The sequence below is a fragment of the Diadema setosum genome, chromosome 12 (assembly GCF_964275005.1).
Source record: "Diadema setosum chromosome 12, eeDiaSeto1, whole genome shotgun sequence".
Taxonomy (NCBI): Eukaryota; Metazoa; Echinodermata; class Echinoidea; order Diadematoida; family Diadematidae; genus Diadema; species Diadema setosum.
Genome location: NC_092696.1, coordinates 18,445,913 through 18,464,508, shown reverse-complemented (window position 1 = coordinate 18,464,508; position 18,596 = coordinate 18,445,913). Strand labels below are relative to the sequence as shown.

Sequence of the window (18,596 nt, the reverse complement as noted above, 5' to 3'; positions counted from 1 at the left end):
AACAACCGGCAAAGTATTCACATATATAAATAACAGTGTCTGGTAATTAAGACTAGCTTTGCAGATACTGCGTTTTTCCTTGGGGAAATATTCATCATGTATATACTGCGTTTTTCCTTGGGGAAAGTGCAAGTTAAGTGTAGATACTGCGTTTGACAGTTACGGAAAAGTAGCTTTCCAAACATTTTTTTTTTCAAAAATCTCAATATATCATATGAACAGGGATTGCCCACTGACTACTTGTATATTTATGCAAAAAAAAGTGAAAATCGGCAAAAATGTCAGATACTGCGTTTTTCCTTGTGGGGGGGGGGGGGGCAGACATTACACATGTACCTGGCACTCACAACTTTATAGACAGACAGGAGTTGAACACACTTGCGCTCCTCCCTTGCTCCACAACAACATTCACAATACGAGAAGTTTGCAACGAAAATCAAGCCACGCACCAGCTCCATAATTTTGCTTTTCCCCAGTCACTTCTCGGAAAGTAACCCGACGTTCAACGTGACTTGTGCACGCAAAGAGACGTGTTCATTTTGGAAAACGCCTGCGTGTTAGCGAGGAGTCTCTAGTCAAACGACAAAGTTTTCTTCTTTGTCCTTAAAAAGAGTGTAAATTATTGTTCGTGACTGAGCAGGTGTATGTGCAGTGCAAGCACGCGTGTTAAGCATACAGTGTAGGTATTTGGTGCAGTGTACAATTCATAAATTATGTACAATGTACATAAACATTGTGCGTGTCAATTGTGAATGAAACGTGGACTTCTGTTAATCGGGTACTCCGCTTAATCTGGTAAGAAACGTTCTGCCCGAGCCTACCCGATTATGCAGCGAGTACTGTATTTCTTTTTCTTCGTTGTTTTTGATAGGGGAAAAAAATCCCAAATTTCACCAAATGTAAGCACCAGATCGCTGAATTTCAGGTATGAAAATGCAAAATTTTCCTCGTGTCGGAGGGGGGATACCCCCCTTCCACACCCCCCCCCCCCCTCGCTGGGTCGCTCCACTCCCTCGCACATATATTCCAACTCAAAGTCCTTCCCCCACCCACCATCCCTAAAATGGGAAGATGCCCCTGGGATGATTGCTTTATTGACTTAAATCAAGAAAATTGAAGAATACAATTGATACCTACAGGAAAATATCTACTACGTTAATTATATACATTATTTTGTTTATTTGGGCATTATTCAGGACTACGCTATATACGTTTTTGAAAGGACGGGGGTGTCAAAATCGCCTGTCAGTCAAGAAGAAAGAACATCAAAAGACAAGAAAAACAGCAACAAAACAGTCTTCATACTTTTAAGGTCTGATTTTTCGCAGAAGTGGGCTGACAAGCAAAAAACAAACAAACAAACAAATAAACAAAAACCAAGAACAAAAAGTCTTCATATTTTTGCTGCCACTTCCCTCCCACTTTGCGTGCTAAAAGTGGGACATTCAATCCCTGTAAATTGTGTGTGTATGTGATCGGGAGGGGGGGGGGGGGGGGATGGAACCAAGTTCCCCCCCCCCCCCCACCCAAGGGCTGCGCCGGTCCGATTATTGACTTGTAATCGTGGTGATGGTGACTATCGCCGATCATCCCCCCCCACTCCTCAGTACGGATTTTCATTTTCCATTTATTTATTTCCACAGGGTAAATAAAAAGATATACAAACATTACATGAGCGCAACTTACATCATGCACGATGCCATGCAATAAGTATATGGGGGAATCAACAATAGGCCATAATGGACTTTCAAAGGCTGATCCCTGACAATCAAAAATGGTACAATCATTAATAACGATCACAAAACCAAGCACTGGACTATACAGATGACAAAACATTACAATAAACAAGTGATTAGGCAAGCAATATATTATCTAAGTCATTCATGCGTGTGTCAAACTAAATACAAAATGGGATATATAACTTATTACTTTGACGAGTACTGTATACAACTCGAGTACTGTTTTCAGTGAAGCAGTTGTCTAAAAAAAAAATGGCAAGATATTGTTGATATAGGAATATACAAATGTGCATGCAGGTAACAAATTTATCAATTTCATACACAGATAGCAGTTTTAGCTTTTTAAACAAGGGCCCTGTGTGGGTTTGGGGCTGTGAATGGGTAATAATTCTTATTGCACGTTTTTGTAAAATAAAAATATGGTTTAAAAGAGATTTAGCACAGTTCGGATGATATTGCTATACATAAAATGAGGCAAGATCATGGTATGATATAAACTTAAAAGTATGGCAGGAGGAACTATTTCACTAATTCTATTTATTGCTCCAATTGCTCTAGATACCTTAAAACATACTTCTCAACATGATCTTTCCATGCCAGATGATCGTCAAGCGTAACTCCTAAAAATTTTACTGTATGTACAATGGGAAGGCTAATACCTGCAATACACATATTAATATCACTGACTTATATTACTTTGTTTCTTGTTTTAAATATCATACATGATGTCTTGTCAATATTCAGCTTCAATTTGTTTGCTAAAAACCAATCTTGAACTTTGGCTAGTCAATATTCAATATTGCACAGGTACTGGTGATATCATTGCCAGAGATGAATAGATTGCTATCTGCATATAAAATTGAGTGTAATATGTTGCTTGAATACTGCATATCATTTATGTACAATATAAAAGGATAACGGACCTAAAACAGAGCCTTGTGGCACACCAACATTAATTTTCTGAGTGGGAGAAGAATAACAATTTACATATACATACTGCTTACGATTTTGTAGACAACTTTTGAACCATTCTTAAGCGATACCTCTAACACCATAAAAACTTAATTTGTGAAAAAAAGAATATCATGGCTTATGCAATCAAATACTTTAGAAAGATCTAAAAAGACACCAATAACAAACTGCTTTTTCGAAAATGCTTGTGCAATTCTATCACATAAGTCAATGACAGCCATATACGTTGAGTACCCAGGTCTAAATCCAAATTCTTTGGGATATACGATCCTATTATGACACAAATAAGAAAGAATACGTTTATGTACAAGTTTTTCGAATAGCTTGGAAAAAAACAGATAAAAGAGATTGGTAATTACAATTTTGATAAACTATAGAAGTATCACCTTGCTTGTAAATTGGTATAACTTTAGCAACTTTTAATGATGTGGGAAATACATTTTAAGTATAAGAAAGAGGTCCTAACAAAATGTGATGGCTAATCTACTTTTTATGTGGACATCTTTCTTGTACTTTCCTTTGGACATCTCAGTCATTTCGAAATCGATTTCATGAAATGAATACTTAATTCTTCTGAAAGTTGTATTCCTTAATATTTCGGATTGGTCGATTTCGATTATCTTGCAAAAAGTTAAAAACCTAAATACTCATCTAAACCAGAACTGTTGACATTTACAAAAATGACAGTCAGATATACGTTACAAATTAATTTTATTTCTGCTTTGTTGAGTGTGTGTGTGTGTGTGTGTGTGTGTTTTATTGCACAAAAACATAGAAGGACTTTAAAGGCTGAAGTGTGGTACCCACCATTTTTTAACTTCACAGCAAACGCAACATTAACGGTCTATCTTTGTTCATTATAATTTTGCACATTCTCTACATAAAATGGGCTAAGTATTATGGTTAAAATCAAGAGCACTTCCTTCTTTTGAAGTTTATATTTCTAAAATAACAGTAGGATTTGATGTATAATGTTTTGCATCAGGATTTTGATTCACATGTTTGAGTGATCGGGGTTTCATGTAAATCGGTAGTTTATGTGTGTGAATGAACATAAATATTTTGCCAGACACGTTACCATCGTTTATTGGTTCGTAAGACCCAATTTGTTGCAGACAAGAACAAAGAGAAATTGAATTCATGTGTATCATTAGCATAAATCTTTTCCAAATCCATTCTCACCGTCTTCTGTGTATCATAATAACAAAATTTCGGAACTATGTTAGAAAAAAAAGTATTGTGTATTTGTGCCTGCTTCTCTCTCGTATTTCACGTATATCTCAAAGTTTTATTGAAGAGTTATCCAACTTTCTGCGTATATATGACGAGAACATTCAAAGAAGTGCGGTGTTTTAACGAAAGTAATCATATTGTGATCTTTTTACAAGTTAGAATGAATATATTGGCATGATTGGTGTTGGATTTAAAATTGTATACTAACGGAACGTCTCATGCGTCAGATACGTTACCACACACCGTTCTTCTTTCGATCCGAAATTTAATTAATTTTGCAGAGAAGTTACCTGGCATTTGCTATTTATGAGAAGTGTAATACATGTTCGTAAAGTTTCATACATAGTCAATGAGACTATTGATATAATTCAAATGCAAGTAAAAACAGTTAGATAACAGTAACATATTTTAAGCAGAAATATGTATATGTTCTTGATTTTTATTCAGCCTTTACTTTATAACTTACGATCTATTCCATGGGCCAAGACCCGAAAAATGGGTTATTGGTACCACCTGAGGTGGCAAAACCTTTTTGGCGTCATTTTTTTTTTTTTTTTTTTTTTTTTTTGTCGGGCATAGATATGCTTATCAAGCTATGATAGCATTTCCAAATGAGTATCTTATTCATAATAAATGAATTTTAAACCAATTTGGTCTCGTTTTTATATTCCTACACTTCTGAATCGAGATTAACCGCTATACAAAGTAGAGCATTGTCTTCTGTATGTCCACCTGGTGTTCTGTTGTAAACGCGGTGCGCTTAGTCTTTATTAAAGGCAGCGAAGGGAATATCCAAAAGTTATGTCCACAGCGCTTAGTCTTTATTCAAGATGGCGAAGGGAATATCCAAAGCCTATGCTACAGTGAATATCCTTTTATCTAAAAACAACAACAAAGAAATTCCTCGTGAACTTTACCGTATTCTTGCAAACAAACTCTTCAATTTATGATTTTTTGGGGAAAGGTTTATATGTATGTATAGCTTATGGACTCAACTTTCATTTCACACCAAAAAGGTCAACAAATAATTTATGCTTGAATGAGTATTGCTCACTTTTGTAAAGGAGATAAAAATTAGGCTGCGCAGGAATTAGCCTTTTAAAATTTGCGACATGTGAGTGTGTTGGAGCTTACGAAGCTGAAGTTGATATGATACATTTATGATCAATTGCGGTGAGATTGGGTTTGCTGAGTGAATGTTATGGTTTATTCAACCAAACTTTTATGCATGAGTAAACCCCAGTTGCATTTATTTTATTGTAGCATTGCAAATTTCACTGGTAGACTCAATGATGTGATCATATGAATCAGGATGAGGTGATGGTACATGTTGCAATTTTCATGTTACACACTCTTATTTTTTACATCTGTGACTTGAATGAAAACCTTAACCCCACATTGCAGTTATTTTCAGCCACTGGCTACTTTTTATTCAGGTTCCCCCAGGACCTAAAAAATAAATACCTGACATCTCTAACATTCTTTTTTTGTTACAATCCATAATTGATTATTCAATGTTACATAATCCCTACCTGGGTATTAAGTAAATCAATGAGATGTTCAATGTGGGGTGGAGATTTTTATTCAAAGTCAGTGATGGTAAAAAATCTAACAATGTGTAACAGTGTGTCACTTGATCATGGTACATTAAGAATAAATTAAATGCTGCAAGTTGTTACTCAGCTCTCGTTCATTTTGGAGTCTTGGACTGACAACCAAAGACGGAGAGGCCTCAGTTCACACCGCAGCAGCGTTCTGTTATGGTAACAGAATACAAGTTTGGTGTCATATGAAAGATGAAACCATATTGTAACAATCCTTACAAATAAATCTTTTCCCACAGATTGCAATTGATCATGAATTTATCATTTCGCGGACCTAAGTAGGTCCATGATCATATCAACTTTAGTTTTGCAAGCTCCAATGGACTCACCTCTCCCAAAATTGGAAGGCTAATTCCTGCGCAGCCTAATGTTCATACCCTTTACAAAAGTGAGCAGTGCTCATCTAAGCATGAAATATTTTCAGACTTTTGGTTGTCATATGAAAGTTGAGTCCATAAGCTATCCAAACATATAAACCTTTCTGTCAGAATTGTAGGCCTATATATTTTTATTCGGCGGGCATTTCAAAAGTGTATAGATTTTGGGGGTTTTTTTAGGCACACGGTAGTATCGTAAGGTTGATTTCTCCACCCCTTCTCTCTCTCTCTCTCTCCCTCTCTCTCTCTCTGTTTCCTTTGGCCATTCTCTTCTTCGTTTGACAAGTATTATATCTAACTGTCCTTTTTTAATGAGGTGATTTTTTGTATCATTTATTATTTCATATATTTTGTTCGCAATCAGTCAAACATTGTCCTTATTCTTGACAGCCATAAAATTCATCTACTGAAGCCGATGATATGTAAAGCATGTTGTTGTTTTGCAGAATGCACTTATGTAAATGTTTACAGACAATTGTTGACATCGTTCAAATCATCATACTGTGTAATAATATTAGAAGGAATTTCAAAGAAAGAAATGATGCAATTCAATATTCAAAGCCTGACAGGGAAAGACAAATCATACCATTATTTTGATCAATAAGTATCATGACGGAGATCTCAAATGAAAAACCTTGTTCACAGAAGATGCAAGTGCATCGGATTCGATTTCAAATCCTCGTATCTCTGAGTCCGGAATCAAAGTGTCAACAAGACCCCATACTGCTTCGATATCCACAGTAAGTGTCGTGTAGCTACTGCATTAATTCATTTCATCTACGTTATCCTCGCTCCCAGTGTTTGACGATGAATGTCCACCAACTCACTTCTCCTGTGGCACTGACGACATTTGCATCAACAAGAGCAAGCGTTGCGATCTGATCACTAACTGTCAGCAATCGAATTCCGATGAAGAAAACTGTAGAAACGGTATGAAATTAAACAACGTCACACACTTTTTCTTTGTTCTATGATATTCTTTATTCAATTCATCCAATATCAAGTCCATGTTAACAACGAAATTGATGAACAACAACGACAACGACAAACAGAAATATATAAGCAGCTGTAAACTTCTCTCTTGTGCTGCTAAATCATTTCTTCCCAAAATACAGTACAATGTATTAGGGTTTTTTTTTTTTTCAAATCATACCATGTTTATATTAAATATGATATGAAATTCTGCATAACTCTCAGAAACAGTATTTTGATTTACCTGCGAAATTCAGGCCAATCCATATCTGCCTTATTGCACACACACACACACACACACACACAAAAAAAAAAAACCACTTGTGCTGCTAAATTCTTTTTTTAACATACCTTTTTTTTTCATAGCACAAGCTATACACAAAAATTATATCAAATTCAGCATAACACCTATCTAACTTGATCAATTAAGCAATATCCGCTTCATTACATAAACTCACGTACACTCCCTTACACACACGCACACACACATATTATGCATATATGTATTCATTATATTAGATATTATATATCTATATACGTATATATACAAATTATGTGACCCTGCATCACAAACCAACAAAAAGTCGCAAGACGACATGGATAGTTAGTTGAGAGCACATTCTCTACGATCAGAAGTTTAGCTTTAAAATAATGTATAACTCGATTCAAATGGAATCTCCTAACCTATCTAAACATTGGGAAGAAAGCACACACTCCAGAAAAGTGTGAACTGAGAAAAGAAAAGAAAAGAGGCTCTGAGATAAAGGGTCTATTCAAGCGCTTAATCTTTACCAAGCCGGCAAGCTGTGCGATGAATGGGACAAAAACAGGATGTAAACCACCGGAGCACCAACAATGAATGGATCATCAGATTAAGCTGGAATGGAGGATGCTCTATTAACATCCCCAGTCCATGATTAATGCTAACTTTCAAAACAGTAACATCATCCTTTCTTAAGTTATTAGAGTTGAAACTGAAGACCGTATACAGGGTTTGAAACGAAAAGGGGACTCTATACAGTAAGCCACACGTAATCACACTATTCTACAAAATGTGACGGAGAAAAAACTGCTAAAAACACAAATTCCTGTTCGCCTTATGACCCCAAACTTTTGCGTAATGTAGAAGACCTTCTTTTTCTGAAAATATGAACAACTCAAGATTAACCCGACAAGTCGACCCATTTCAACGCTTTTTAATCCTCGCACAAAATCAATGCGTGCGACATTTTGTTTTGTGATGCACGGTCACATAATTATATAATTTGTAGCCCGGGCCTATAGTGTGATATTTATTGCTTGTTACATTTTTATTGCAACTGATTGGCAATCTGCCTTACATTGCTGCAAATTAACACCGATTATTCAGTGTTTCAGTAGCAGCCATGATGAAAAAAAAAAATGGGATGGACATAATAGTATATAAATCAGGCTGGATAAGACTCAACAATCTCTTAGTGTTATACCGGACAGGCAGTGCTGATAGTAATTCTTCTATTTACTTTGATATAGGACAATTAATTTGTAAAAAAAAAAAAAAAAACGATGCGTGTACGTGTACAGTCATGATGCAGGGACCAATATTTCTCAATCAAATCAAATGAAAAATCTCATGGCAACTCATTTTTTTTTTCCAGAAAGAAGTCTTTATTTCAAGTAAGCAAGAAGATACTGTAACAAATAATCACACACAGAGACACGAGATAAAAAGCTGTAAAGACACACTACCACGAGTGATAAGTTGGTCCGTATCAGTTTCTACTGTATCTTTTACCTGTGGTGTACTTTGCTATCAAATTCCTTTATTAAACCAAACTGACATATTTTTTTTTTCTTTATCCTCCTTCGAGGGACTTTATTTCATTTCAAATATCTAAAAAAAGTTTGCAAAGACATAAAGAGAGCAGGTTGTACGAACATAGAAAATAAGGGCGCGAACAATTACTTGTCAAAATCATACCATCACATAAATTTCGATTCCTCTGGTAAAAATATACTTCAAATAAATTATATCCAAAATATTCCCTGAATGTAACATTACCTCAGCATATCAATTTGTGTATCCACAGGTAATCAAATATAATTTTTATGATCCAACTTCTGCTCTAATTCACAAAGTTACCTTTTCGTGAAATCAAGTAGCTTGTTTTTTAACCAAAAATTTCAAATTCATAATGAGCTCCGTTCTAAAATCTGTCAATAGTGCGTAAACATTCGTTGCTTTTGTTGTATAATTGCTAAGTATAAACAAACGAAAAATCGTATATTGGGCAAAAACTAATATCAAATTTAACAACATCAAAGATTTATCCCTTACATTAAATCCTGTTAATATAATTCGCTCATTAACAGTGATATCAATATGAAAATAAGCGCATATAAAATTTTATATTTTTTCCCAATATAACTTTGTATCTGGGCAATATAACATAACATGCCAAATAGATTCAGCTTCGCTGCATATCTTACAAATCATATCAGACGTAATTTTCTATTTTACTAAATTTTCTTTAAATGGTTATCTATGCAATAACTTAAAACTATATTGCTTTACCTTATTTTTAAACAACTTTCCAAACTTAAAATCAAACAACACTTTCCAATCAAATTTTGGAGGTATATGCAAAGTTTTCTCAGATTTCTTTTCATCCAGCAGCAACAAATAAAACTGTTTTGTTTTTAAAGCTATCAATTCAAATATATCCCCAGTATTTAACTGAAACAATTCTTCATTAAACGAAACATCTCGGGTACATTGCCTTTCACACAAATAACCAAACCACACTTGTGGCAATGTTTTTTTAATTCTTTAGTATTGAAACTATTAACAAAGAATTCAAATTCATTATTTCATATATTAGCCATTGTTCATGATTTTTCCATGATTCATTTTCTATTAACTGTTTAACATGAATAACACCTTTTTCAACCCAATCTTTATTAAATAAAACTTCATTCATATACTTGATGTTCGTATTATTCCAAATAATTTCATTTGGTATATCATTTACCTGCAATATATATTTGTATAATGCATTTTTGCCCATGTAGAAAAAATATCAAAATAAAATAACAAACTGACATATAACTAACAGAAAATCTTCATGATCAATGACGTATACGCGAAGTCCAAAAAGTGTGATACAGAGACAGGTTCACGCATTATCAATATATGAAAATTCTTGAAATTGTGCACATAGGCCAACCAATATTCCTTCCCAGGGTTGATCCAATTGTGTAGCAAAGTAGAAACATTTCAGACCCCGTGTTAACAGTGCAGGGCTGGGCCGAGCCCGGCCTCAATTGCGGTACTCGGTCGCGCAATTTTTCCGTTTACAGTGCCGGGCTCGGCCCGGGCTTTTAATTATAACCTTTCAATATTTAGTGGCGCTCTGCTTTTAAACAAACACTATTATTGGGAGGGCTCCGGTCGCAATGTGGTATTGTCTGGTTTCCACACCCTTTGCCAACTGGACTCGGCGGCGACGAAGTCGCCGCCTTTGCCGAAGGCAAACACCTCTGCAGGACAAAACCACCTTAAACTATACTAGTTTTCGACGTTGAGAGGGTTAATATCCTGAATAGCGAAATAGTACGGGCAGAGGGTCTGGAAGCCAGACTAAATTTGGTACCGCATTTGGCCCAGTTTGCGTTTACAGTAAGAAAAGGCCGGGATCGGCCGTGGCCGAGACTACCTCCAGAACGTGGCCAAATGCGCGGCCGATCTGCCGATTTTGGTACCGCATTTGGCCTTTTCACTCACTGTAAACGGGGTCTAAGAGGCAACAGCAATGACAAACGCTTTTGTCCTTGGTGCTTTGCTACAGTCCTAGAAAGAATATCTTTTCTTACAACTGGTAATAAACACCCGAATTAATATAAATATCAATATATTTCTCACCCAGATTACCAGGAAAAGGGATATTTCCAGTGTTACAGTGGAACGTGGATTCCAGGCTCGGCCAGGTGTGATGGCCTCATAGATTGCCTTGGTTCTAGTCATGAGGATGAGTTGAATTGCGGTAAGATCCATAGTCTTATGAACTCATGTCACTGCCAATCATGCCTTTGAATAAATCTCGCTATTTTCCACCTAAATTTAACATATCTATGAGCCCAACAGGTTGTCTCATTCACAATGATAACGGACAATGACAATCACACTGTCCGCCCAACATTTCACACATTGTGCACGCTATACTGGTTCTATGGCCAGCCGAATTCTCGCTGGTTTCGGTATCTCTGAGATTGCAAAATGGTCACATTTAGAAAATTGCAAGGGTTGAAAAAATGGTCCTAAAATCATAATGCATTAACCAGAATTAAAGAACTAGGTGTCATTTTGTTGGAAAAAAAAATAACCTTTTAACAGTATGCTAAATAATGACATATTTGCAACAGTATTGCTGAAATTAAAGATCGTAGGTGGTCCGGTCTTTCTGGGCCACCCTGTATAATCATTTAATTCTCCATATACGTCTGAAACCGAGGTATCTTAATGGGAATTCGTTCCAAAGGGGAACTTTTTTAATCCCCTTAAATCGGAAATCCAGTCCAAATATAAGATAGTCCGATAAGAAAGAGTAAAATATTACGAGTTCAACGGTATAATTTTGATGTAAATCGGATGAAAAATAAGGAAGTTATGACATTTTTTTTCTAAGTTTCGCTAATTTGGTTGGTAACAGTTCTTGAACAGTCAATATGAATATGGAAATGGCAAAGTGAACATATCATCCCCTCACAACTTATCACATAGTTTGTACATGAAATTTTGAAATTTCCTGTTTTTCATTCAAACGTAATTATGCGCGAGGCCCCAATCTTGGTAAATTTAACTGATCACAATTCTGAAGTTATTCAACCAGGAATAACATCATGTTTTAGATTTCAAAGACAGAAACATTGAATTTTTGTCATTTTCTTTTACATGATAAATGGAAAATTGTGAAGTTGAGACATAGTTTGCTCACTCATTTGCATATTCATATCCACTGTACAAGAATTGTTTTGCAGAAATGTGCAAAACTTCAATATGTCATAACTTCCTTGTTTTTCATTCGATTTCAGTCAAATTTTTACCGTTGAACTCGAAGGATTTTACTTTTTTTTATCAGACTAACTCATGTTTGGACTGGATTTCCCCTTTAAGGTATGACAATGTTTTTTCAATGCCTTATTATTAATTTGGGGTCTCAAGACTACTCCACATTCGGACACAGATGGAGTAGTGTGTGGAGATTGAGGACTGTACCATCAATACAATCTAGGGGAGATTGGCAGCGATGCAAAAAAAAAAATAAATAAATAAATAATGGGTGTAGGATGTGTATAGAAAACGGGTCATTTGGGGTATGTATGTATATCTGTTTTTCCTAAAAAAAATTTTAAAAAAACCCTGTTATTTTCTCATTAACATACAGAATTCACTTGTATAAGGTGCATTTTGTGCTCTCGTTAATCTAACCCTTCATTGAGCCAATATTAGCGCATAATTTTTCAAAAAGGGCAATATTTGCATGTTTTTTTCTTAGGTTATTATTTTCCTTTTTATCAAAATTCCCGCAAACTATCATTTATTTCGCATTTTCTCTTCAGGCCCTATGTGTGTGTGTGTGTGTGTGTGTGTATGTACATGATGTATACCTCACACTCGACGGGAGACATAATGGTTTGATCTATGTATTACTTATGCACAGTTAAATAATTAGCTGATGACTACCACGTGTTTTTCTTTTGATCTCTTCAATCATGATGAAGAATCAACGCATTGCGACGAGGAAGACCAGTTCACATGTCTCAATGGCGCATGCGTGAACAGGAGCATGCTGTGTATCTACGACTTCGACTACCTCGGCTACATGAGAGGGTGCCGTGATGGCTCGCATCTGCGAAAAGCTCATTGTGGTGGGAAATTAACTATTTGAGAATATTGAAATATAAATTATTTCCCCCTCACTTGAATCCGAACATTTCCATCGCTGGTCTCCCTGTATAGTCACCTAGTACTCTTGAAAGCATCGTCGCACTGCCGTAAATCAGAAAAATGTACTGTTACTGTTCTCAACAAATTCATCGTACAATCACGGATGTTGGTAGATGTATTACAAACGAAAAACGTTGGCACCATAAAACAATTCCATCAGTCTCATGCAGATTTGACTGAGCGTTGGCAAGCGCACTTAAAGATATACTCTGTTTCACTGGCCTCTGTGAAAACAGAAAGTAAAAGAATCATTAACGAAATAAGTGGTCATTGATACCAGGAGAAGTTTGTAAATTTGAAACTATGCAATGACCAACCTAACAAGAGATTGAATTTAGAGGAAATTTCACGTTATATCAACAACTCTGTGTGTTTATTAACTTTATTACCTGTTTTCTACAGATTCAAGACAAAAATCTTATTCAGTGCTGTAAAAAGTGACTAACGACTTTCTGATTACTATTGTCTCGAACAAGCATCCTATAATACGTTACACATAATCCACATACGTTGCGATGATTTCAATGCTGACATTGCCGAGGTTACATCTTTGCCCCCGAGACCCCCCCCCCCCACCTCTTTTTCAGTACACCATCGTATCGTTTTCGTTGCCTTTGCATAAAATGTGCACCTTCTCACTGAGGGCACTCGACTGTATAGATACATTAATGCTGACAGCCTGCTGAGGGTTCAGACAAGTAATTGCATGTTTGTTTGAAGAGTTTGTTTGCAAAAACCGATAAGTCCATTTTTGAAGATTTTGAAGTACGGTCTCTGTCATAAAGTACAAAATAATACCTTTTAAATGATACATTGGTCACTACATATAAAGGTATATTTTTGAAGTTATGGTCAAAAGAAGCAAAAATTTTCTTATTATTCCCTTTATTTTTCTTGATCTTTAATCGTAAATATCTCTATTTGACAAATATGGACTTATCGGTGTTTGCAAACAAACTCTTCGTTTGTTTTTTTCTCGAGTGCTGAAAACAGGAAAGAATGGGTATAGTACCCCATTCCGAGAATGTACCGAGATAATCAGGCTGTTATTTGCGCTTGAAGTTTATGTTTGCCCTTGAAAAAAAAAATAACGATCTAATGTTTAATCATATACATCTGGCTTCCTAGAGTATTTCTCCTGGAGAGAACGCAGTATCCCACAGTGTGAAACGCAATGTGACACATACGTAATGTAAACACATATTGTGATCACAGTGTGAAATCTCTTCACACTGTTAAATTCGAGCGTTTTAACTTTGTGAAAAGATTGTCAATCATCAATTCACAGAATGAATAATTGTGACCCGCTACAACAAAATGATCCTAAAGTCGGGCGAGGTCGATTATTTGAAAATTGCATGTCACAATTCCCTAATCTTTCTGCTTTAAATTGATATATAACATGTCTTATAAAAATAATCGGCTGCGGAGATATCGATGTTTAAAAGAGCGCATGTCAAGACGTCTGGGAAATCACTGTTTCGAGAAAAGCGCCCTAAAAGTTCTCCTTGCGACGCAATCACAATCAAGAGACACGCCAGTCAGTATTCACCTCCGGACAATAGAAGTTAAACCCTAGCAACCCGCGAAATGCTCATTGAAACACAGCGTCGGCGGTCTCCTCACCGACCAATCAGTGACCAGGATGTCAGGAGAAGCGGCTAGGCGTAGCGTAACCCGCCCGCACGCACCAGTCGACTGGGCAGTGTACGAGCTTCACGCTTCGGTTAGCGGCAAGCAGCAAACTGACCAATGAGATCACTCTGGTCGTTGTTAGGGGCGGAGCCTATGTGTGGTGCTCAATCCAAATGTTCGAACCAGTTTCTGCTTCGTTGAAACGCCCAAAAAACATGGCCCAGAAAAACGCTATTTTTTGGTCTTTCCTTTCATCATTTTGCTTCAAAATTTCGACAGATGATAGAAGACATGTCAGACTCTAATAATATATCAAATTCAGAAAATCGTAAGTTTTGACCAATTTTGATGCTCTAACTTCAAACTCGATTTTCACGGCTTCGACCGTGAGCGACTTTAGAACCATTTTGTTGTAGCGGGTCACAATTAGTTTGCAGTGTGAAACAGAAAATTTATATAAGAACTCTCCGGGAAGAAAATCACCCCAAAAGTGAAATCGTTTTCACACTATTGAATTGGAGCGTTATCACATAGATGACCATTTGACCCCATTGTGAGCAGACTGTGGGACACTGTGTTCCTTCCAACAGGGATGCCTTACTCTTTCGACCGGTCGGGTTTCGGTTCTGAAAGTATCATCATAATCTTCCTGCATTATCTTTGGTGTCACTGCTGTGGCAGTTTATGTCAATGCTGACTCGACTGAGAATGTGACACAAACAACCACAATTAATTCATTTAAATTTATTGTTTATCCGTTAAAAGTATACAATACGATATGACATTTTGCAAATAAAATGCAATGTGACTTTTGCCTATAGACCTTATATGCATATGACGTCACACGGTCTCAGCAACTGAAGAGCGCCCTCCCTCAGAGGGCAAGCGAAGCGTTGCTAGAGCGTGCTTCTGTACGCGAGGTACGTGCATTTACACGGCAGCCCATTTACACACAGCATCGGTGTTTCTTTAACTGTCTTTTCTATTGCATCTAATTCACAGCCCTAGATCGGCAAATTTAAACTTGCATAGCAAAATCAACATTTCAGGTATGCATTGCATTCACCAGATTAATGATAGGCCTATATCCAACATTTTGGTAGAATTTTCACGAAAAAAACAATGCAACTACCAGCGGTCGTAACAACTCTTCAACATATGAATCCGTCAGCCAATCAAATGCGAGGTAGATTTCTCCTTTTTTCAAAAAATTAAAACACGAACCTCGCATGTGATTGGCTAACGGATTCAAAATGGCGACTTACAACTAGCGAACGGCGATGTTGCGATATGGATACAAATTTCTGTGATATAACCTAGGAATACTCTGGTTACTGTGAGTATTTCGATTGCACAATGTGAGAAAGTTACCCCAAATATTGTTCCATACAATGTCATGTCAAACTTGTTTGAATGTAAAAAAAAAAAAAAACTGTCTGAAATTTGGTTTATCGTAACGTTTGATCTGTGCGCGACCGCTGGCAGCGCATCCTATACTTAGAATGGGACAGAACAGTGACAGAATGGCTACATAGTAGCCATTCTGTCACTTTTTTTTTTCCTTTTTGATTGAACAAATAGATGCTCCACCAGGTATATCGGGGCGAAAAAGAGGTCGGGTCTAAAATGTAAAATACCGAACAGTTGTAGAGACGAACAACGAAACGTAAAGACCGCACTGCCACTGGCCTGGGGACTGGCGGCGAGTGAGGCGATCGGCGGTAACGCGCGTAAGAAAAGCATGATATACAGCTATAGCTGCACGCGTGCGTTGTCAAGGACTTAGCTGGCCCTCTAAGATGGAGTCGCGATTGGTTGTCAAGCGAGTTGTCAAGCGAGTCAATGCATAAGGTTTATTCAAGTGAAATGAATGCAGATATTGTATTTTTCATTAAAAAACCCCCCAAAATAAAACATACTTGTAGTTTAAAGTAACCGTAATGCATGGGCAAACTGTAACTGAATTGTATCAAGGAAAGACGTCGGTAATACCCGTAATGGATGGAACTGCTAAAAAGGCTAGCTTGTATAGAATGTAGTTCCCTCGTGAGTACAGTATGTACAGTAGTAGTAATAGTCCTACGAAACGATAAGATATGTGGCTTGGGAAACACAGGGAACATAAAACAAATCGTGCGCACACAAACGCAAAGACAGAAACAAAGTAGCTCTCTTACATCGCTATGCATCCGTCTCCGCAGAAAGCTTCACATGCCCGGTATACCACTTGAAGTGCCCGGATTCATACTGCATCCCGCTGAGAATGAGGTGTGACGTGAAGAGGGATTGCCCAAATGGTGAAGACGAGCTTTCGTGTGGGCGTAGGTGCCACTTCGTACCATCGTATACCTGAACACTCGACGGGAGATCTCTTATGTCATATAAGATGACCCGAAGTAGTAGATCCTGAAAGTTGTTATTACACGTGACATAATTCTTTCAATATCTTCCTTTTTTGGTTATTTGCTATGAACCTACTGAGTATTCTTAAATGAAGATTGACCAGGCAGAATGCGTTTAATTTCACAATTAGCGCGTTAGATGTACGCTCTTAAGTCTACAAAATAATGTATCGACATGATTGATCTTCTAAATTTGTTTTTTTTTTCTTTCATGTTTTGTTTTGTTTTATCTATGGAACGTTTAAGAAGGAATGAATGATAGGGAAAACAGTGTTGCAAGTATATTGGATCAACTGACAAGATGCTCATGCCGCTCGTGTAATGAGGAATTCAGCAAAACTAAATGACGTTTCCAAAGGGATCTATCACTAACACCCAAGGTAGAATGGATGGGGTAAATACAGGGTTGTCATCTACAGGTTTGCATATTTTTTTTTCACATATTATTATTCATTCGTGCATTAATGCATTCATTCGGGTCATTATTGCATGTAAAATATGGTAGTTATTGCGTTAATGCATTCAGGACATTGGTTTTTATAGCTCTTATCCACCCAGAAAACATCTACGAGTACGTCCTCGTCTGTCCTCCTAGGACGTATAAATGTCTAGACTCCACTCGTTGTCTATCACCGTACGAAGTGTGCGATGGAGTCACCCACTGTCCGGAAGCCGATGACGAGCTGTTTTGCGGTGAGAGTCAATCTTGCACAAGTAAGAAATTATGCAAAATAAACGTATTTATACCCTATTGAAACATGTGCATTTTTGTGTCATTTGTGTATGTACCTGGTGACCAAAATTTTTTAGTGAACAGTAACTTGAAGATCAACAATTAATTTTCTTCTCGCTGTGAGATTTGTCTCAACAATCTGTAAGTTAAATGTGATTTCCTCCCCTCTCGCTGCCCTCGACAGAAATCGACTCTATGTGCCCAGCTGAGTGTGAATGTGTTGGACAAAACGTGATTTGTAATTTCATAAAATCGTCCGGAGTCATTAATTTCCCTGTGGATGTGAAGCGAATGTAAGTTTGTAAAATACCATATCTGCATTCAAACTGTCTGTCGTGAGCACATTTCTTACGTCTGCCAACGTTTATAGTCGCCATTACCTTATGATAAATACGCTAGTAAGAGCATATTTCAATGTGATTTAATGTTTCCAGGTTAGCATGCCTGTACAGTGACGGGGCATTAAACTGCACATTACTTGAATATGAGACCGTTCTGACGGAAATCATTTTCACGAAACCATAGATATATAATGTACTCTTAAATGAATCCCACAAGAATTGGAACAATCATCCCCCAGCACTCGGCCAGACAGAACAACAAAACTATTGGTGCTGGTCACAGAGTGCCGGCAGAACTGATTAGAAAATATTTTGCAACACAATACCCTGACGAATGATTTCAACGGGATGACAACAGGTGACACTTTTATTAGTAGTAGAAAAATATATATATATAAATAAAATAAAAGTAAATAACACAGTGGCTATTTCTCGTCACAAGTAGTGAAAACTTTACATTGTCATAGCTTCACTGCTTATTTTCTGTTAGAGTTTTCGTCCTTTCAGTCAAAATAATCCACATACTCGACGCTTGTCAATGGTTTGGTTCGATATCTTTAGCCAGGACGTTCAGATCGATTACATTCCAGGCGCTTTTAAAC

At 36.9% G+C, this 18,596-nt stretch overlaps 1 protein-coding gene across 1 annotated transcript in view; it reads left to right on the top strand.

Moving 5' to 3' along the window:
• LOC140235775 (uncharacterized) overlaps nucleotides 1-17,642 on the top strand; it is a 42,047-nt gene extending 24,405 nt beyond the window's left edge. Inside the window, exons 3-6 of the mRNA XM_072315784.1 lie at nucleotides 6,724-6,855; nucleotides 10,803-10,919; nucleotides 12,658-12,804; nucleotides 16,720-17,642. Coding sequence (XP_072171885.1) covers nucleotides 6,724-6,855; nucleotides 10,803-10,919; nucleotides 12,658-12,804; nucleotides 16,720-16,871 — 548 coding nt within the window. The 3' untranslated portion in view covers nucleotides 16,872-17,642. The remainder of the gene's footprint in view (nucleotides 1-6,723; nucleotides 6,856-10,802; nucleotides 10,920-12,657; nucleotides 12,805-16,719) is intronic.
• The last annotated feature ends 954 nt before the right edge of the window (nucleotides 17,643-18,596 follow it).